The sequence below is a fragment of the Puma concolor genome, chromosome A2 (assembly GCF_028749965.1).
Source record: "Puma concolor isolate L17-30 chromosome A2, mPumCon1.1.hap2, whole genome shotgun sequence".
Taxonomy (NCBI): Eukaryota; Metazoa; Chordata; class Mammalia; order Carnivora; family Felidae; genus Puma; species Puma concolor.
This window is the reverse complement of record NC_141668.1, coordinates 94,528,596-94,549,869: the sequence shown is the minus strand read 5'-3', so window position 1 is coordinate 94,549,869 and position 21,274 is coordinate 94,528,596. Positions and strand designations below refer to the sequence as shown.

Here is a 21,274-nt window from a genome sequence, read left to right as displayed (position 1 = left end):
CCTCTGGGGACAATGCTCCAGTGCCTGCTCAGGAGCCCCATGCCTTTTAGGGGGGAATTGCTGCTCTGCTTGTCCCTGCCCCCCAGGCAGGCCGCACACCCATTGCTCTGTGAGTGCCAGGTGGCCATTTGAGGCTTAGGATTTATCTCCAGCCAGACCCGGCTGTCATCCCACCTGATTCGCCTTAGGCATGCAGCCTTGGAAGAGACACTAAGCAGAAACCTATTAGTGCTCTGCTCAAACAAAGTCAATGTCCAATCAAAAATTGCTATTATTAGTGGTGCTATTATTAGTATTAGAACTGCACCAAAGTTCTTCAGTGTTTCTTAGCACCCTGACCACTGGTGGTCCCTCTCCCCCTTGTGGTCAGACCTGTCCCTGCTCTGGCTCCTCCCTCCCTCCTCCCTCCCTCCTCTCTTTCACCAGTGCCTGCAGGTGCCTCAGGGAAGCAGAGCTCAGACCCTAACCTGCCCTCTGCCACCCATCCAGTCAGTCTCCGTCCAGCAGGTGCAGCTGGGAGGTCACCCTGGGCTTCTCCCCACCAGCGGGGAAGCAGGACCATGCTGGGTCCCCTCGCCTTCCTGTGTGCCCTCCTGTTTCCAGGTAGGTCCCAACTCCTTCCCTGGTGCGGGGTGACCCTGGTGTGGGGTGAGCTGAGGCTCCTATCTTTCTCCGTCTCACCGCTGTCCCCCTTGCAGGTGGCGAGGCAGCGATCAGTCTGACTCAGCAGGCTGTGGCCGTGGGGCGTGTGGGCAGCTCGGCCACCCTGTCCTGCCAAGCCAGAGCCTCCGTCAGCTACATCCACTGGTACCTCCACCAGGAGGGGACTGACCCCAAGAGGATCCTCATGCTGGACATGTCAAGGTTATATGTGGAGAGGTATGGGGGCTTGGAAGCGGACAAAATCGATGCCAAGAAAGGCAAGGAAAGCAACAGCTGTGAACTGTCAGTGAAGAAGCTGCAGAAGAGCGACGAGGGTGTGTACTACTGTGCTGCCTGGGAAGCTCAAGGTCAGGCTGGATCATGGTATTTGCAGAAGGAACTAAGGTCATAGTAACTCCCCCGGGTAAGTAACTTTGTTCTGCTTTGATCGTGTGAATAAAAAAACTAATACATGTTTTTTAGAAAAAAACAATTTAGGATCAGAGTAGCTTATGGGCAGCAATTTCGCAGCTACAGACACTCTACATGGAAATAAAACTACTTTGCAAACGTTTATTTACTTCTCTGCTTGCAAGTGGAGCGAACTTCTACTTTTAGAAAAATGTACACACAAAAATAGACTCAGTCTTGAAATTAAAATGATTTTTAGGACTGTGTCTATAAACCATTGGTGTGAGTTAATGGTTCAAGCTGCTTTTTTTGTAGATGGTCTCTGAAGAGACAGACACTTTGATTAAGTTCCTTTTAGTATGAATAGTGCTCCGTTCTTAATGACTAGTGCTTCTTTCTCTAATAACCTGCCAAATTCTGTAACTGCTTTTGCTTTCAGCTTTTAGCAGTTGAAAAATAATTTACTCTTACAGTAAATGACTACAAAATGTCAATAATCCCATTAATTCTTATTACTCTAGCTTCTTAGAGGGCAGCCTGAGACTAGTCGAAATTTGTGCTATTGTGAGTCTCGTGATATTGCCTAGCGACAGTCCAGTTTAATGGATTTTGTGAGCTCAATAAACCATTTCAACTCCAAAGTCCATAGAAAAAGTCCGTCTGCCTGGGTTTACGTTTTCATTTGTTCATTTATTATCTCAGGAAACACTTATTGAACACAGTTTCAGTGTTGGATGCTAGAGATAAAGAGTAAAAAAGACACAGCCCCAACACTCAAAAAGCTTTTGGTCTACAGGACAAGTATTCTAGATCGTGGCTTCTTCAGGCCATAATCCCTTTTCGGCATGTAGCTGTAAGACAGAGAAAGTCTTGGATTCATGAGCTCTCTTTATTAATTTGTATAATACCTATTGCTTATAAAATCCAGATGTTTTGTTTGGTGGAAAATTTTGATAAGATGGCCTGAAACCACCCCCTTGAAGAGAATAATAATATTAGCTAAGTTTCACTGAGGGCCAGATACCATACTGACTAGTTTCAGCGCCTTATCTCATTCATTCCTCAACAGCCCTATACAGAAAATCCTCGTATTCCAAGTTCACAGATGTGGAAAGTGGGGTCTGGAGAAGTTCAGTCATTTGCCTTAACTCACATGGCGAGTTACTATGTCAAAAAAGTGGGATCCAACAGAGACCTGTCCACCCCAGAATGCATGGTATAGGCCATGATGTGATACTAGAAACATTTAGCCATGTTTTTATATGTCGATATTTACTCATGTGCAGCCTGACCTTTAAAATAGACTCTTTAGGGGTCTTAGGGTGGCTCAGTTGGTTGAGCGTCTGACTTCAGCTCAGGTCATGATCTCGCAGTCTGTGAGTTGGAGACCCGTGTCGGGCTCTGTGCTGACAGCTCAGAGCCTGGGGCCTGCTTCCGATTCTGTGTCTCCCTCACTCTCTGCCCCACCCCCGCTCATGCTCTGTCTCTCTCTCTCTGTCAAAAAATAAATAAACATTAACAAAAAATTAAAAAAAATAAAATAGACTCTTTAGTTGAATGCTTAATTAGTAATAGCTCATAATTTATACTGCTCCTCATACAGAAAACAATGCTTCTGCTTCCAATCATGGCATTAAAATGGCCTCTCCTCCCCCCAAAATATCCAGTAAGTCATGCTGAATACGCATTCATTAGATTTTCAAAATGTGATTCTTAGGGTATTGCTATAAAATGACAAGTCCTTTCCACACCATCGCATTCAGTCTTCTTTCCGCATCGGCATCAAGTGCGCCAGAAACACTGACTTGGGCAGGACAGCTGGAGCAGGTGACCTACAAGCAGGACTTGGCCGCATGACCCACAGCTGCCTTTCTGTTCAGGCCGGGACAGCGGCAGAAAGACCAGACCAGACAGGATCCTCTGATGAGCAGCTCAGCATTTGATTTGATTTGTTTTGATTTAAAAAAATTTGTAATGTTATTTATTTTTGAGAGAGAGAGAGTAAGCATGAGTAGGGGAGGGGCAGAGAGAGGAGGAGACACAGAATCTGAAGCAGGCTCCAGGCTCTGAACTGTCAGCACAGAGCCTGACGTGGGGCTTGAACCCACAAACTGTGAGATTGCAACCTGAGCTAAAGTCGGACATTTAACCGACTGGGCCACCCTGGCACCCCACTAGCATCTCAGGATTTTAAATCAATGCCTGGAAACTGTTGGGGTAATTTCATGTTCAAACAGGCAGTCTTTCAGGAATGAATAGATTAAGAGATTATTATTAATATTTCAGACTGTAACTACTCATCTGGTCTACCATCAGTGGGGCTTGGATTCTGGAAAGAATTTATCTACAGTCAAACAAGATAGCGACCCCTCAATACCTAGAAATAAGAAAAAAACATGTAAAAATATTGAAGATTCATTTATTAAATACTTTTTTGTTCCTCTTCAAAAACAAAATAAATAATAACTGCAAATTATACTCTAATAAAAGAAGCGATATTGCACGACAAAGTCTTTTAAGGGAAGAGATTTCTAAGGGTCAGGAAAATGTTGAGAGAAGGTAAAACCATATTCTCCAAGGCGTGTGAGCGAGATGGAAAGACACAACCCAGCTGCCCAGGCAGAGAGAGGTCGGTTCATCCATTCTTGACTAAGTTCATCTCTGATGTGATGTTGCTTGAGGTTCATCTTTGTGTAATGTTAGCAGGACCTACTTTTTATATGTTTATATAAATATTGAAAAAATGTGGGCACAATTTTAAAAGGTGGCACAAAGGGAGATTTCTGTACAAGCTTTTCAGACAGTGGGAGTGGTATGATGGGTATCGCTGGTATAGCTGGGGCAACAAAGTGTTCAGTCCTGGCACACTGCTCAGGGTCACAGGTAAATATTCTTTCATTCTTCTGTATAACGTAGGGAGGGGAGGCAGGGGATGCAGGGGCGGAAGGCTAGGTGCTGGTGCCGGCTCAGAGTTCTAGGATTCAGTCCCAGTTTGGTCGCAAATGGCAGCAGGATCCTTGGAGAGGTAGGTGACTGTGTCCCAGTCCTTGGGGGTAGTTGCCACCTGAGCTCCCGTGAAGGACATTGACAAGGAGCTAACTTGCGACAGCAACTGGGGGTTTCTAAGGGATGGAGATCTTAGGGCCATTTGGGTTTTCTGTGTTGAAAGTTTTGTAAAGAAGTTTATCTTATTCATTTAAATCCAAAAATAACTAATGGAAAAGAATGAACACGGAGTGCCTGGGTGGCTCAGTCGGTTAAGTGTCCGACTTCCACTCAGGTCATGATTTCACAGTTCGTGGGTTCAAGCCCCCCATCGGGCTCTGTGCTGACAGCTTGGGGCCTGGAGCCTGCTTCAGATTCTGTGTCTCCCTCTCTCTCTCTGTCCCTCCCGCACTTGTGCTCTGGCTCTGTCTCTCAAAAATAAATAAATGGTACAAAAAAGGATGAACAAAAAAAATTGCTAAACTTGTGTTTTGTCAAAGGATAATTAATATCAAATATCGAAATATTTACCTGTGTAAACATATTCAAAAATGTGATAAGCTAGGCTTTTTCCCCTAAATGCAGTATTAAATTTGTTCATTCTTCATTAGCCTTAGAAATGAAATTTTGCCTGAGGGGGGAGAATTTCTCACAGGGATGGCTAGTGTACTAGGTGAGTCAAATAAAAATTTTTAAGAATTTCCTCAAAGGTGGTAAAACATTGAAAAAAATGAAAGATGATATATCGTGTTTTCCTTCATGGCTGTGATCATAGGCACAAATGAACTCATAAGCTGAAAAGCAAGCTTCTGGTCCTTTTTCCAATTGACTACGTAATCAATGTAAATTCTTACAATCTAATTAAATAATGGTGACTTAGATATAATTCATGGAGTCCTGAAAGATGTCTTTTAGGAGAATGTGGTACACAAAATATAGACTGTGGATCTGGATCTATCACTTTCTGGATAACCATCCTTTAGTGATTAAATTTTGATTCAGTCATTATTGCTTTCTTAAAATTATAAAAATAATAAATGCTTATCATGGAAAAAATTGGAAAATAGAAAAATAAAGAAAAAAATTAAAAATTTTCAGTGACACTTATTGCTGTTAATATTTGCCATCTTTCCTTCCATTCATTCTATCAATGTAACAACCATCTCAAGAGGATGTTACAAAGACTAAATGAAATTACATATGGAAATAGCTACTATAAAAATTAGGTTGTCAGAGATAAAGAATGACAATTTCAAGAATTCAAATTACCACCCACTGGAGTTTTTTAATGAAATCAGGAGTACAGAAAAATATGTTAATTACCATCTAGTCTACATGTCATTTTAGAACAAATGGTCGAATTTATGAAATACTTCCAACTCCTAAGACTCATTGTCACCTGCTTGTAAAAATGATGAGACTGTAATAAGCCTCACTTTAAAGACTGCTAGCCTGAATAAAAGGTGATCTCTAATTTTTCAGTGGAAATATCCAGACATAGAGAAATAGGGAGGAAGTTTCAGAACTTAAATATATAAACTTACAGTGATATAGATAAAAAGTCAAGTATTCATTTGTATATTTAATATCTTAATTGAATTATACCTACAAAGTTAAAAATGATATCAGTACAGCATCACTTCAGAAATATTGCTTTTTCTGCCCTCACATTTCATTACAAATTTTGTTCAGACTTTTCATATGCATCTAAAACATCCACTTTAGAGCAAATTCCTGAGTTGTCTCCGGGTCCGAGTTTCTGTTTGGGCATCCCGTTATGATGCTGTCACTGGATCTTTTATCTGAAGAGAAAATTACTCACTGACAAAATTTTTTAAAAAAACATTTTTTTCATTCACTTCACTATTCTATACTTGTGCGATGTAAGCGTAAAGTGTAGCGCTTTTCGTCCCAAGTAATATTTGCCAAATCCATGTTACCAGCGCTACCTCTGACACTAGCATTGGGTTTATTTCGGGTTGATATCTTGTCCAAGCAGTATTGTTTGATCAAAGCAGAGCAGTAGAAGAGCTTCCTCTACTGAGGACGTTGCCCAAGGACATAAGGCAACCTGAGGGATTGTGTTGGGAAGTAAACCTCACCTTAGGCTCTGGCATTTTAATGCGTTTGAATGGTGCATGTTTAGCATCTGTGTGGCAGAGTGGGATTTGCAAACATCTTCTCTGATGTTTCAAGTCATCTTCAGTTAGACTTGAAAAACTATCAACCTCGGGGCGTGTGGGTGGCTCAGCAGGTTGGCCATCTGACTCTTGGTTTCAGCTCAGGTCACAATCTCATGGTTTGTGGGCTCAAGCCCCGCATTGGGCTCTGTGCTGACAGCTCAGAGCCTGGAGCCTGCTTCGGATTCTGTGTCTCCCTCTCTCTCTGCCCCTCCCATGCTCATGCTCTGTCTCTCTCTGTCTCTCAATAATAAACGTTAAAAAGAAATTTTTAAAATAAAAATTAAAAAAAAGGAAAAGAGACAAGAGTTAGAAACAGTATGTTACCATCCAGAAACTTCTCAAGTTCATCATTTGATTTTAAAGTTGTATACTATCAGGAATCAGAAGTATTCCTATTTAAAAAAAAAACACAAATTTTCTAAGATGAAAATTAGATTCCTTAATATATTGACTACAGGCTAAAATTATGTAAATGTCATGTACAACTGAAAAATTAATCTTGTGTATCTAGCTTGTTTTTTAAATTAAAAGCAGAGTATATGGCTGGAGAAATATACAGTATCTTATTGATATAATGAATAAAAAACTATTTGTACTACAAGCAAGATGTATAAACTTAAAATAAGCACATTATGCCCTAATTCTACCTGCAGCATGAATAAAAACTCATCCTTTGCTTACTGACTTAGTATAAAAATCAGGAGCTTTGTTACACATGTAGAAATTTTCAAAAAATTTTTTTCCTAAAAAAAAAATAAAATTGAGTATTAACAGTACCCCCCCAAAAAATAATTTTTTTACTTGTACTTCTCAAATGAGAAATCTGACTGCTTTTTTCTTAAGAAATTGTCCATTGGACTGTTAAACTAACTCCAAACTAGCCCAAAGAGAATATCAGTAAAGCACTTGCATTTCAGTTGGAAATCAATTTTGAAAGGATTCTAACATTTATCATCTCAATCATTAACAGTAAATGTGTGATCAACTAACATACCAACATATGCCCCTGAAAACTATGATGTTTTGTTATGTATTCTGCCATTATGTCTACAGGAAACTCTGGAACCCTAACTGTTAACACTACACTACTTACATAAAACTTTATTCAGCAGCTGACATCACCGATTATTGTGGCATTGTAAACAGTTCCGCAGCTTTCTAGGAAGATTATGCTTTGAGTGGAGACTCTGAGAGTCAAAATACGATGTCTTCCTAGTCACACTTGAACTTCAAATGAAATTCCAATAGAAAATGTGCTTTTAGTGACCATTTTCCACAGCAAAACCAAATTCTGGTAAGTGTGTTATTCCATGAAGCTAATATAAAGGCATTTCTGAAAATAATCAGAGTTTTTTAATAGCAGTTTTGTATATGTTGCCACGTTGCTTCTAAATTCAAGGCATTGTAAGTAATTTGGAGGTGCAGCTTTAAACATTGTCCTACTCAAAAAACTGCGTGATTCAGGCGGGATAGTGAGTTGTTCTATAAAATCAGAAGTCAAGGAGGAGGATTCCACTACTTTAGAAGTGGGCATGGGATCCATATTTGAAGCTAAGAGTTCAACTTGATAGATTGTCAAGTATGTGTGGAAGTAGATTCCCATTCAAAAAGTGACTATGTATACGGTTTTAAAAAATCTCATGTTTATCCACACTCTACCACTTACTTATTAGCTGTGACTTTGGGAAAGTTACATGACCTCTTGTACCTGTTTTCCCATGGAAACTAAGAAAGTGAGCAACTCATAACCACTGTGGATGAAAGACCATGGTAAGCAGGAATACTATGGCAACTTTCTTTCATTTCACTCTGTGCTAGGTGGTTCCAAACCACACAATGTTTGTGTTTCTCTAACAATGTTTTTAACTGTTATTCCATTTCCCCCCACAGATAGAAGCCTTGATGCAGACACTTCCCCCAAGCCCACACTCTTTCTTCCTTCGATGGCTGAAATAAAATTCGATAGGACTGGAACGTATCTTTGCCTTCTTGAGAATTTCTTCCCTGATGTTGTCAAGATAGACTGGAAAGAAAAGAACAGCAAAAGAATTCTGATATCCCAGCAGGGAAACACCATGAAGACAAAGGACACATACATGAAATACACCTGGTTGACGCGCACTAAAAAGTCAATAAATAAAGAACACAAATGTATCTTCACACATGAGACTAATAAAGGAGGGGTTGATCATGAGATTGCTTTTCACTCAATGAAAAAAGGTATGTGCATATCTAATCTAATCTAAGTATAATATAATGTAGTATAGTATAATATAATATAATATAATATAATATAATATAATATAATATAATATATAACCTTCCAGTAGCCTACCTTTTCTGTCAAATATTAATGAAAAGAAACAAATATAAATCTTTCTTAAATGTTGTTACCTAATGGTAGCATAAATGTCCTGCTATTTCTCCATAGAACTAAAATACTATGGGTTTTGGAACATACAAAGAAAAAGAAAAAAATTCATTTAGCCTTTTCACCTCAGTTTCATCAACCAAAATATTAAGGTTACAGTGATGTTTTTAGCATCATTGTTTGGGTTAAACGAAACAGTACATGTAAAGGCACCTAGCAACCTCACACACAATAAATGTTCAAGAGAGTCCATTTCTAAGGATCTTACTTGATCAGAAAATAAGAACAATTACACATCGTTCAAGAATGTTCTACCCAGCCAAGTCCCTCTCATTTCAATCTTGCTGTACTCAAAGTATGACCCATAAACAACGAGCTGTATGTGACAAAATGCTGTTCATTTGAAGAGCCAGAGCGCAGCTCAACAAAAAAAAAAAGTATAATTTGGTTGCTGAGGTCTTAGTATGGTCTTGGGTTTTTTAGATTTGAATTTTATGTACTGCTGTAAGGTGAAATTTGGTAAGTAGAGAGGAATGTGGTTATGTGTACAAACATTCTTCCATTCTACACAATGGATGTATTTCTACCCCTGGGAAATGCTGCCCAGCAAACACTGCAGAACGAGTGTGTGCCAGGCCTGGAAAGGATGCAGGATGGACCACTGTCCCCAGGAGGATCACTACCGTAGAGTGAATACACGTTTCCTAATCACTCACGGTCACTTGTGATTCAGCCATGGTGTCCCGTAGGATCACCGTTGGTACAAATGCTGATCATTTTTAGATAGCGTGGGCACCCGGCTGTGATCCAATAACCTCTAGACTCAGAAGTCAAGTCCTGAGCCTTGACATAAGAGACCACGGCCCCAGAGGGCTCACTGGACAGGACTAGTTTGTACTTTTCTCTGTGGTTAACAAGCCCTTTGGAAGCAGGGGGAACACGCACGTAACTAAATGTGCAAAGACCTTTGCTGTGTACCGCTTGAAATTGTTGAAATGAATCTTTATCTTCTTGGATCCTTAGTGTTTCCAATGATCAAATTAGGGTTGAACATTTATCTCTGCTTTCTCCCCGGCTGTGATGAAGAAGAAATACAATCATGTCAGTGAAAATGCTTGCTTTTGAAAATATAACATGAATGCATTTATTCATGTGCTTCTTGTATTTATGTGCATCCTCTCCTAAAACTAACTGAAGTAAGAGTGCAAACAGCCCTAATTTTTAAAAATTTCTACAGCTAAGAAACAGAGAGGAGGCAAATGAGCAAAGCACAAGTTTAATATAGCCCTTGGGCTAATGTCCTTTAGGTATTGATTTTTATAGTGATCAAAGTAAAAACACAGTAAGTTTCATGGTGATGATTACTGAAAAGAGGGAAGTTCTAATTTATGATGTGTTTTCCCTGAGAATTAAGTTCTTGAAAGGAGTGTCTCCCAAGGTCTTCTCATAGCAACAAAGCTAACAAATGCATTTCTGATACCATTCTACAACAAATTTCTATTGCTATAGGTTTGCTGCTTGTTATTTTTATTTTTGATGAAAGCTAAAAATATATAGGACAAAAAAATCAATGCTTTTGAAGAGATAAAACTAATCTGGTCCAAGTTTTCAATCAACTTGCATGGAGAAAGAGAACCTAGGGTACATACACAGATTTTAATTTGAAAAATTGCTACCTTACTGCTTTTACCTCAATCAATGCATGGTGATAAGAGATTTTTATTTCTCTTTTAATGAGTAAAGGCACCATATAAAATAGAAAGGGACTTTTAAGACACTTTAAAATTAGCTCTTAAGGAGGGGTGCCTGGGTGGCTCACTCGGTTGAGCACCCAACTTTGGCTCAGGTCATGATCTTGCGGTTTGTGAGTTTGAGCCCCATGTAGGGCTCTGTCCTGACAGCTCAGAGCCTGGATCCTGCTTCAGATTATGTGTCCCCCTCTATCTCTGCCCCACCCCTGCTTGTGCTCTGTCTCTGTCTTTCAAAAATGAATAAACATTGAAAAAAAATGTTTTAATTAGTTCTTAAGGATATTTTAACATCTAAATATGATTACACATTTTTATTTTGGGGATTTACCCCAAAGACTGCACCTCAAACCCATTTTTTAAGCACACCCCAAAACAGGACTCTGTGGAGTGTGTAAAATTGCATCCCAGAACCATGTGTGTATGGACAAGGACACATCGAGTGGAAAAAGGAAAAACAAAAACAACCTTGTAACTCTCTCTTCCTGCATCGCATGGTCAATGACCTTTTAAATTTTTTTTAAATGTTTATTTATTTTTGAGAGACAGACAGACACAGAGTGTGAGTGGGGGAGGGCAGAGAGACAGGGAAACACAGAATCTGAAGCAGGCTCCAGGCTCTGAGCGGTCAGCACAGAGCCCGATTCAGTGATCTTTTTAAAGGAATTTTGTCTTATTACGTATGTTGGGCTTTTTTTTTAAACATTGTAGAGAAATACAACCCTCACCTCAGATTTATATATTCAGAAAACTATAATTATTACTCAGTGTATCTTTCTGTCCCCGGAAAGAATGCACTGAAATGCTGAGCTTCTGTTATAAAAAGGGTCACTTGCAAGAACGATTAAGGTACTAGAAGAGATGATGTCTGAGAGTCCACAGTGCTGGAGGTATGTTCGATTTCTGTGGATTGTGTCCCAAGGTACTTCCCACTTGCTCTAGCTCATCTAAGCTCCCATAATTGTCATGTGAGTGCTGGCTCAGCCAATTTCTGGTATGAGTCTGGGCAAGTGAGACTCTCTAAACCGTATTTCCTTGTGTGTAACATGGAGCCCTCCAGATTCAACTCACATCAGTGTGACTGAGGGATCAGGTGAAACAATGCAAGTGAACCTTTCACACAGTGCCTGGCACGGTCAGGTCATAATCACTCGATAGGTATTGGCTTTCATTAGCATTGCTCTCATGTCTTTAAACAGCTCCACTCCAGAAAATCATGCGCAGGAGTTGGGGTTACTGGGGAGTGCAGGGTTTGAAAGGTAGGGCTGCTTTTCTTTGCTTCTACGGGAGAATTATGTAAACCAAACTTCTCCCAACGTGTAAGATTCTGCTGTGGATTCCAGGGTTGGAAGAATTATTTTGGTAGTATCCCTTCATGTCAGCAGTGGGTGCTGAGGACTGTATAGCAATCACTTTTTCTATTTTTTTATTATTTTAATTCAACAAGTATTTACAGAACACTTACTTTGAGGCAGGCACTGTGCTAGGAGCTATGAGCACAGGAAGAAAACAAGATAGTCTCAGACATTACCCGCTAGTTGTGAGAAAAAAAGAAAAAAAATGCATCATTCATGAACTTCAACGTCTTCATGTGCAGAAACACAGTCTATGAATTGATCTACTGAATTATATAAAATCAGGTCAACCATTTCTGGAATTGTGGGGCTCATATTTGTAATGGCTCTATCTGGATTGACAGATTCTGCCTTCTTCCCTCCCTCTTTCCCCTCCTCATTCCTTCCTATCTTCCTTCCTTCCTCTTTCTCTCTTCTTTCCCTTCCCTCCTTCCTCTCTCTCCCTTTCTTCCTTCCTTCCCCTCTCTCCCTTTCTTTCTTTTATTTCTGCCTCTCTCTTTTCCTTCCTCCCTCCTTCTCTCCTTCCTTCATTCTTTTTTTTTCTTTCTTTTCTTTTCTTCTTTTCAGCCCCAACACAGACACATATCAAATAATGAATATGAACAATTGAATAATACTTGTTCTTATATCTTGTAGAGCTCGCTGTCATTGATTCTATAGAAGCTTCTCTGAAAGATGAAAATGGTAAGGCTTTGTATGTTTGCCTTTATGATATGTTATAGCATTTTTCCTCCTGATCAGCTTTACTTTTGAACTTCCCTGGCTTCAGATAGAAGCCTCATAATGGCAGGATCTTGCAAAATAGACTGAGTGATACTTTAAGTCAGTCCTTCATTTCCCAGGGATCAACTTCACACAATAAATGCTGGTTTGGGAATGAGAGGACTTTATAGTCTTAGGGGTGCAGCGAGGGGCTCTGAAGTCTTTCCCCAATGGACTTTATTCGCTTCTGTGGTCTTTATTTTTACTGAGGAAAACACAGTATCAAGTTGCTTCTACATTTGTTTAAGTCTGTGTTCTTGCTCATATTTAGTAACATGAACCAACACTGAGAGGTTCTTGTACAGAAGGCGTTGTGTTACTGTGAGTGCATTTTGTTTAATTCTCTTAATACTCACTATGAAGGATTTTATTCCCATTTTACACAAGAGGGCAGTGATCAAAAATTAATTAAATGCCTTGCACCATGCCACACAGTGAGATCTGAGGCTTCAACACAGAGGGTTTAAGAGTTCATATACTTAGGGCATCTGCGTGGCTCAGTTGGTTAAGTGTCTGACTTAGGCTCAGGTCATGATCTCTTGGTTCACGAGTTTGAGCCCCTCATCAGGCTCACTACTGTCAGCGTGGAGTCCACTTCAGATCCTCTGTCCCCCTCTCTCTCTGCCCATTCCTCACTCATGCGCTCGCTCTCTTTCTCTCAAAAAACAAGTGGGGGAGAAAAGAGTTCATATACTTACTCAGTTTTCTATTCTTCCTCTAAGATGTCATCATAGTGCAAGAAACTCCAAAGCCAAGGCCCTGAGACAGGTGCACACATGGGGCGTGGGTGTGGGTGCAGGGCTTCAAGTGCCACAAACTGGACTTTTAACCTCAGCCTTTTAATTATTAGTTGCATGAATATGGGTACATTACTTACATTATCTGAGCCAACCAGGAATAACATGAATAACACCTCCCTCAGTTGTTGAAGACGTAAGGTCACATATGTGGAATGCCTAGCATAGGGTATCTCATTTAGCTGACACATTAGAAGTACTAGTTTCTGTCCCTTTCTCTCCACATCTGTGCAAGAAAGTGACGAGGAGCATTGGTTCCACCCCTGTTGATCTGCCCTCCATATCCAATACCAAGGACCTTAGCTAACATATTACCTGACCAAAGGCAAGAAGTTATGAGTACCTCACCTCTCAATGTCCCTTTTCATACCAAGTACTAATAATTCTGGAGTTCTGATTCTCTGGAGATAAAGCCTGTACAAGAAGTTTCCACAGGAAGAGACCCTGCCTTCTGGTTCATTGAGTAGTCAGTTGGTCCCACAACCATTGTCATCAATTACTTCTTGACATCATATATTTCCTGGGTAATTTCAAAGGATAGTAAAGGCAATCATTCTATAACATCATAGCTCCAATGAGGAATATTCAGGAAAAACAAGGGAGTTAGTTATGACCTCCTAACATTGGAGAGAATTTGGATTAACTACTTCCTTCCACTTTATTTTCTTTTGTTATTTTTTTTGGTTTTTATTTAAATTCCAGTTAGTTGACTTAGCGTGTAATATTAGTTTCAGGTATACAATATAGTGAATGATTCAACACTTCCATTCATCACCTAGTGCTCTCCACAACTAATGCCTTCTTGTAAAACCTCCCACCCATCCTACTGTGAACACCACCAAATTTCCATAGAGTATGGAAATTCCTACACATGGTAGGAATCTCATTAATGCACAATATGTAATGGCTAAGATGCTGCTAAATCAGTAATTCATCATTATATTTTTGCTTAACTGTTTGTTGCTGGGGGTACTTATTGCATGTGGAGGTGCAGAATTAGAGTTGGTAAGAATGTATTCTTGAACATTGTGTTGCGGGGATTAAGATCTGGCTTGTGATACTTACTAGTTGTATGACACCCGGCAAATTCCTTCTCTGTCCTTAATTTATTTGTCAAATGGGAATGAAAATAATAATCTCGTAGGTTACTGAAAAATTAAGTAAGATTAAAGGTTTGCCCACAAAACTCTCAAAATTAAATATTTGGCATTTAGTTAGTGGTTAAATCATATTAGCTTAATAGCTAACAATATGTTGCTTACAGACATGCTGGGGGGTGAAGAAATGGTAAAAGTTACTTATCACGAATGCTTTTTTCAGGATGACTCATTCATCTAAAACATAACCTTGCTTTTTAAGACTTTGGAATGTACTAAGTGAATTTCACAGAAGTTGTTGATTCACTTGACCCGCAAGCTGGATTCTGGGTTGTCTTGGTGGTGGTGGTAGGGGTGACAGTGGCATAGACGTTTACTGTTGGGTTGGGTTGGTGCAGGAAAGTCACTTCCACCCAGGTCATCAGAATTGCATAATACGACCTACCTCCCATTAATAAGTCCTAGCCTTTCAAAACAACAGGTGAAACTAACCGATGGCTTCTTTTAGATCCCCTATGGCTGCAGCTTGCGAACACCTCTGCCTACTACACCTACGTCATCCTCCTCGTCAAGAGCATGGTCTACACCATCATCATCACCTACTGTCTGCTTGGGAGACCAGCACTCTGCCGCAATGAGAAGAGTTGTAACACATGGTGGCCCAAGGCTCCACTTTTCTTTACTGGCTATTGTCGCTAAAGGTGTCTGCTGAGGCTCTAGCGGGGCTTTCTTTCTGGGTGTGGGTTATTGCAGTTCACATGTGTCTTTTTTCTATGTGTCATCACTGCAGAATGGGTTTACAAACTGCTGGGCAAACAGGAAATGTCACTCTGCACCAAGAACAGACTCTGCCATGAGTCAGGGGCGGGGCTGGGGGGCACTCACGGGGGCTTCAGTACCGCTCTCTCCTTCACGTCCACCAGCCCGTCAGCCACCCAGCACCCTCGCCTCTGAGTACAGCCGGCGTGCAGCTTCCATAGTGGCCCCTGGGGCTCTGTATGCAGATAACTGCCTGGAGGCCTTTTATTTTACATTTCTGGAAGCTGCCATCTTTGCTACCTGAGTTTTGTTCTGTTGTTCATAACAGGCATAATAAAAATAATCAAAAGTGTACTTTTATCTCTGTGTTCTTTCATTTGGTGAAATCTGAGAGGCTAAGGTAAGGAACAGCATGACAACTGAGCCTTCAAATTCAGCATTGGTTGTAATCCTGGCCAATTCCACATTTCTAACTCTTTCCCTGAGAGAGTCCTTGTGATGCCTTCTTTGGGGCACTGTCCCCAGGGGAGCCACAGCCAGTGAAGGTGCCCAAGTTATTACTCCTTCAAAAGGCAGCTGAATTAGACTCATTTGGTTTAAGACACTCCAGTGGCAAAGGCTATAACATGTTGCATGCCTGGCTGGTGTGTCAGACCTGGACCAGTGTCTCACGTGCACCATGTTTCCCGATGTCACAAGAACCCCATGAGAGCTGCACTAACACGGGAAGGGAGGGTGCTGGAGGGGTTAAGTGCTTGGACTCTGGACCCCAAGTGCCTGGGTTTAAATCTTGGGTCTATAGCTATTTGAACTCTCTGTGCCATAATTTTCCCATTTATAAAACGGACTTACAGCGACACATCTCCTGGAGTTTTGTGAATGTGATGAGTTTTTATGCTGAATACATGCAAGTCCTCAATAGCATTTGTATCTACTGTTGGCAGATATACTTTAGAAGTAATAGAGAACACACACACACACACACACACACAATGAACACACTAAGATTTACGTGCAATGCTGTAGCACCATTCACAACAGTCGCAAATGAACTCAAATGCCCAATAAGAAACCAGAAATAAACTAAATGATGTCACATGACGGACTAACATGCATCTACAAAAAAATGCAGATTGTTAAAGATACGGAAAATTAATCAGGAAGTGTTGTTGAAGAAATATACATGGCAGGACCATAATAAAATTGGTAGATTATACCTTCATATGATTTCAAATTCAAAACACTCTAAAAATTGAACTAAGAAATCTTGTTTCAACCACTGTCTCTACCTCCCAAACATTTGCAGGTCACATTTTTCTTTCTTGTGCATCTTTTGAGTTATTTCTGCAAATATGAGTTTACATATAAACATAAATACAAACATGTCTCATTTTCTTCCAACACACAGGTAGTATACAACATACATTATTCTGCTCTTCTCACTTATATATTCTTCAGCTCTTTTTATGTCCATATATAAGGACACGTAGCTGAACAGTATTTTACTGGTGAACGTACATTTTGTAAGATCAGTTCCTTGTGATAGACGAATGGATTCCTTCCAATCTTTTACTATTATAAAATATGCTGAAATTATAATCTTGTTTTATAATATTGGACATGTGTACTTGTAATTTTGAAGGTATTGCCAACTTACCCCGACAGAGGTAATGCCATTGTGCCCTTCCCACCACAGTGTAGGTCAGTGTCAGGACTGTGCTTGTCAAACATCAGGATTTTGGTAACCTGACAGGTGAAAAGTAGTATTCCACCGTGGTTTTGTTTTTTCTGATGAGGATAACCATATTTTCATAGATTGAGTCCATTTATGTTTCTTTTTTTGTACAATATTTGTCCAGTCCTTTGACCATAATTTCTGAGGAATAATACTATTAAGTATGACACTCATTTATATGTGTATGTATATTTCTACAAATGTGGGTATAAAACACAATGTTCAATGCACAGTAGGTGGGTGAAGAAATTAGTGATTGTTTTTCTCTTTTTCTAATGAATCCTTTTAAAGTAAAAGTTAAAAAGGGGCACCTGGGTGGCTCAGTCGGTTAAGCGTCCGACTTCGGCTCAGGTCATGATCTCATGATCCGTGGGTTCGAGCCCCGTGTTGGGCTCTGTGCTGACAGCTCAGAGCCTGGAGCCTGCTTCAGATTCTGTGTCTCCCTGTCTCTCTGACCCTCCCCTGTTCATGCTCTGTCTCTGTCTCAAAAATAAATAAACATCAAAAAAAATAAAGTAAAAGTTAAAAATTTTTAATGTTTATCTTTGAGAGAAAGAGAAACAGAGCGTGAGCAGGGGAGGGACAGAGACAGAGGGAGACACAGAATTCGAAGCAGGCTCCAGTCTCCAAGCTGTCAGCACAGAGCCTGACATGGGGCAAGAACTCAGGAACCGCAAGATCATGACCTGAGCAGAAGACGGACACCCAACCGACTGAGCCACCCAGGCGCCCCTAAAGTAAAAGTTTTAATATACTAGAATAAAATAATGTCTCATTTAAAATTGGGAAGGATTTTTTGTTTATTTACAATCAGCTTCAGTTTCTGTGAAACAGGTGCTTTTGGAGACTAAGTGGAGGTAGAAACAGCACAAGACCCACCAAATACACAAAAGGAGGAAATTTAATTTTCATCCATTCCTTCATTTTCAGGAATTTAATTAGGCCTCTTTAGACCAAATACCTGGGCCTCTAGAGATCTGGAACTGTTTCTGTGTATGGAAAGCACAGAGGCAAAGGGGAGACTAGCAAATGACCCAGAGCCGTGTGGGCTGATTTCAGTGTCCCCTGTGGCTTCCAATCCTCAGCCCCTCCCTTCCCCAACCCGACCTGGGCAGCCCTGCGGGCTCTGCTCTGCACTGGCAGGTGCAGAGAGGGGGAGGGCGGTGGTGCAGGGGACAGTGTGGGGGGCAGGAAGGGGCTGGTGTTTTGTTTTCTCAGGGTTTTTCTGGTCTATTTGCTCTATCAAATGTGGTTGATTCGTGGAAAAGGCTTGAAGTCAAACCGGCCCCTACTGGTTGGGGCTGTGCAAGCGGTGGCTGGGGTGCTGCATGATAAATTAAGGGCAGTTACACCACAGCCAACTTTGCTCACTTCCAAAAGGTCACAGCTAATGAAAGAAAAATCCATCTGCACACACGCATATGATTGCTGCCAAACATACTCTTATCCTGTGGGTGAGGGGTTCCCCTATTTTATACCAAGTTCATTCCAAGTAGCTGCTTCATGAGTTGGGAATCGTATGACCAGGACTGTTGAGACGCTGCACCTTCAGTCCAGTCTGATACACCTGTTCTGCGGGGAATGGCCCGCAGACTTCTCGTAACCCCAGTTAATCCTGGTATCTACCAAGGATCTGCGCTTCTCCCTGGCGTGTGATTTCCTCAGGTGGTACTCTCGGTCTCATTTTGTCAGTGCGGACAGGGGAACACAAGACCCGGGCACATGAAACTATTAGCGCAGGTAGAGGGTAGACGGGGCAACAGGAAGGGACTTTTTTCCTCATGAGAACAGACATATGGAGGCCCTTAGTCAACTGTGTAATTGAATGTCACGTGCTGGATCATCTCAGTCCTTCCAAAGGGACACAATACCGTAGCATGAAGCTAAGCAAGGTTCCATAGCAGACATGCACAGGAGATAACAGTGTGCTGGGGGTCAAGTGGAAGAGCATTCAGTAATGTGAGCACAACGAGCAAGTGTCCCCACCTCCACACCACCCGTGTACGGTACAGAGAGGGTGCCCAGCCCCGGGACCCAATCTGTCCGGTGCCTGGCAAAGCAGATTTTCTGAGATCAGCCTTTTATGCTTCCAGTCTGCCTTCACTGCGCATTCTCAACACAGACTTCATTCCTCTTGGTCTGTGCTCTGAGAGTCAACTTCTTGGGCGAGTCTCGGCTTCCAGGAGCATGGGCCACGTGCTACTGGTTCAGCCCAGCGTATGTAGGTGAGGGCTCTTTCTCAGGGTAAATATACAGGGACATCCGGCTGAGGCATCCATCATCTGGGGGCCTGGTGTGTATGCGGCTCCCCTCCTGAGACACAGTATTCTACCTGAGGTCCCTCCACTGAGTTCTCGAGATTCGGCCAGACCCTGCAGACCCTCCTCGCCCTTTCTCCACTAGGAGGCTCTTTCTGCTTAGGCCTCAGCCTCCCACAACCCTCCTCGTGGCACTCTGGTCCTCTGGTCCAGCGTCAGAACGAGCACAGACGGAGCTGACGTGACCTGCACAGACGGCCAGTTGCCACCACTGTCACTACACAAGTTGAGTTTTTCTTGAAGGACACAGTGAATAAGACCAGAAAACTAACAGACACGCTGCCTTCTATGAGGCATTGAGGTGAACATGCATATCTGAAAGAAGGAGTTCACGATGTAATTTAGTTTATTTCAGTTCAAATTAGCCACATAAAGAGAAATGATGGCCACGGTCTTCTCTTGTTCATCCAAAAGAAGACTCTCACGTTATTTCAGAACCGTACTTCTAAGGGAAGGATACCATTTCATAATGAAAACAATGCAAAATGTCTGGTTATGCTCGAACATGCATCCACACCCCTCCGTGCCCCATTCGGTAATCCCAATACTTTAAGCCAAATACATAATGCCAAATAAGGAAAGTAAAATGAACCACTTCGATACGTTGGATTTTATTACTTTTTAAAATTGTACAAAGAGCGCGTAAGCGTGAGTTAAAAAACACGAGGGAAATGTAGGATGTTAAAAAAAGAAATACAAAAGAAATCTGAGACATGAAACAAAAAAAAAAAACCTCCAACCCTGCAAAGCAAATAAAAAGAGATTTTGCTTACTAAAAAAGTGTTATTCCAATATATTAAGAAGTCTTTTGATCGGGAATACAGCACAAGACTCGGCTCCAAGTATTCATGGACAGATCAGACTCAGTCTCACCCAAGGCGGTGTGGCTCATCACATGATGCACCTGCCGCAGGCAGGCTCCTAAATGTACGTGGGTGTGGTAAGACGTCTATGAGGTATTACAATAAATAAGTTCCTTATCGGCCGTCCGCTGAAGTCAGCGGCGGGTGTCAGCACTTCAACCTGCAACAGGAAAGACCCCGGCTCTGGTCCTTGTCCTCCTCCAGTGACTTTCAGTGACGGATTTCTCACACTTGGAAGAAGAGACGAGAACACACGAATATTTGAGACGCAGTGTTAACAGGTAAAGTGCTACACTTTGCCCTGTATTTCGATGAGAAAGTCTGTGTGAAGCTGGGCGGCTACAAACACGTGAAGACCTGGGTGTGGCCACTTAAGAATTTATTTTAAAGCCTTCCTGAATTTGGCTGTTCGCGTGCCCCCATCTCTGCTGCCTCTCAAGCACCGATGCAGAAAGCGGGGCTGGAGCGGGCTGGGGCGCAGGGGCTTTAGAAACAGGGCCCGCTCGCTGCCCCCAGGCTGCCTCCGAGGCTAGTCCCTGCCTGTCCCAGCTCCTCAGCAGCTCTGAGCCTGGCACCACTTTCCTTCCGTCATCACGTGATTAGGCGGACACGCTGCCACTACAATTCACTTTGTGTTCATTTGCTGCCATTTCCGGGGTGGAAGTGTTTCCCTTTGATGACCTCAAGGGGCTGAACAACACGCTCCACCTTGAGGCCCATCAGTCTACTGCTCTGGCCGGACCACACCTTTCATCTCGGGAGCTCCACGGCACTTGGGGACACCTGGGTGCAGGTCCAGGGCGGACCCTGGTACCAGACTGGGCGGGCCTGAGTCCCAGCTCTGCCACTCGCCAGCGGTGCCCACTGGGACAGTCACTCACCATGCTAGTCCCACTTGCCCAGGTGTAGACAGAGATGCTCGGTACCCACGTCGCGTAGGATTGCTACCCTCACTCAGCACACTAGGTAGGGTTTGTAACTGAGTAACACCTGACATGGAGACGCTCTGGCTAAGTAAACAGTAACGAACTCATTCTCACTCTGCAGAGATGTGGATGGGAAGCAGGTGTATGATGGTCAGCACTTGGCAGCAGGGATTTACGGTGTATGCAAATAATCGAATTATGATGCCGTAGGCGGGAAACTCGCGTAAGGCTATGTGCCAATTTTAACCTCAATTAGAAAAAGAAGAAATGGGAACTCTGAGGTATTTTTTATACTTTACAAATTCATACTGATGCAAAAGAA

General features: G+C 41.8%; 1 protein-coding gene and 1 gene segment (V, D, J or C); one reads left to right on the top strand and one right to left on the bottom strand.

Moving 5' to 3' along the window:
* Window positions 1-379: 379 nt before the first annotated feature.
* On the top strand, window positions 380-15,464 carry LOC147583337 (T-cell receptor gamma chain C region DFL12-like). The segment is given in 5 exon segments: window positions 380-603; window positions 699-1,066; window positions 8,112-8,441; window positions 12,332-12,379; window positions 14,860-15,464. Coding segments are annotated over 5 exon segments (980 nt in total).
* A 4,294-nt stretch (window positions 15,465-19,758) lies between these two features.
* STARD3NL (STARD3 N-terminal like) overlaps window positions 19,759-21,274 on the bottom strand; it is a 56,510-nt gene continuing 54,994 nt past the window's right edge. For all 3 annotated transcript variants that reach the window (XM_086696988.1, XM_086696987.1, XM_086696989.1), the window contains one exon: window positions 19,759-20,256. The gene's annotated coding sequence lies outside the window, so the exon portion shown is untranslated. The remainder of the gene's footprint in view (window positions 20,257-21,274) is intronic.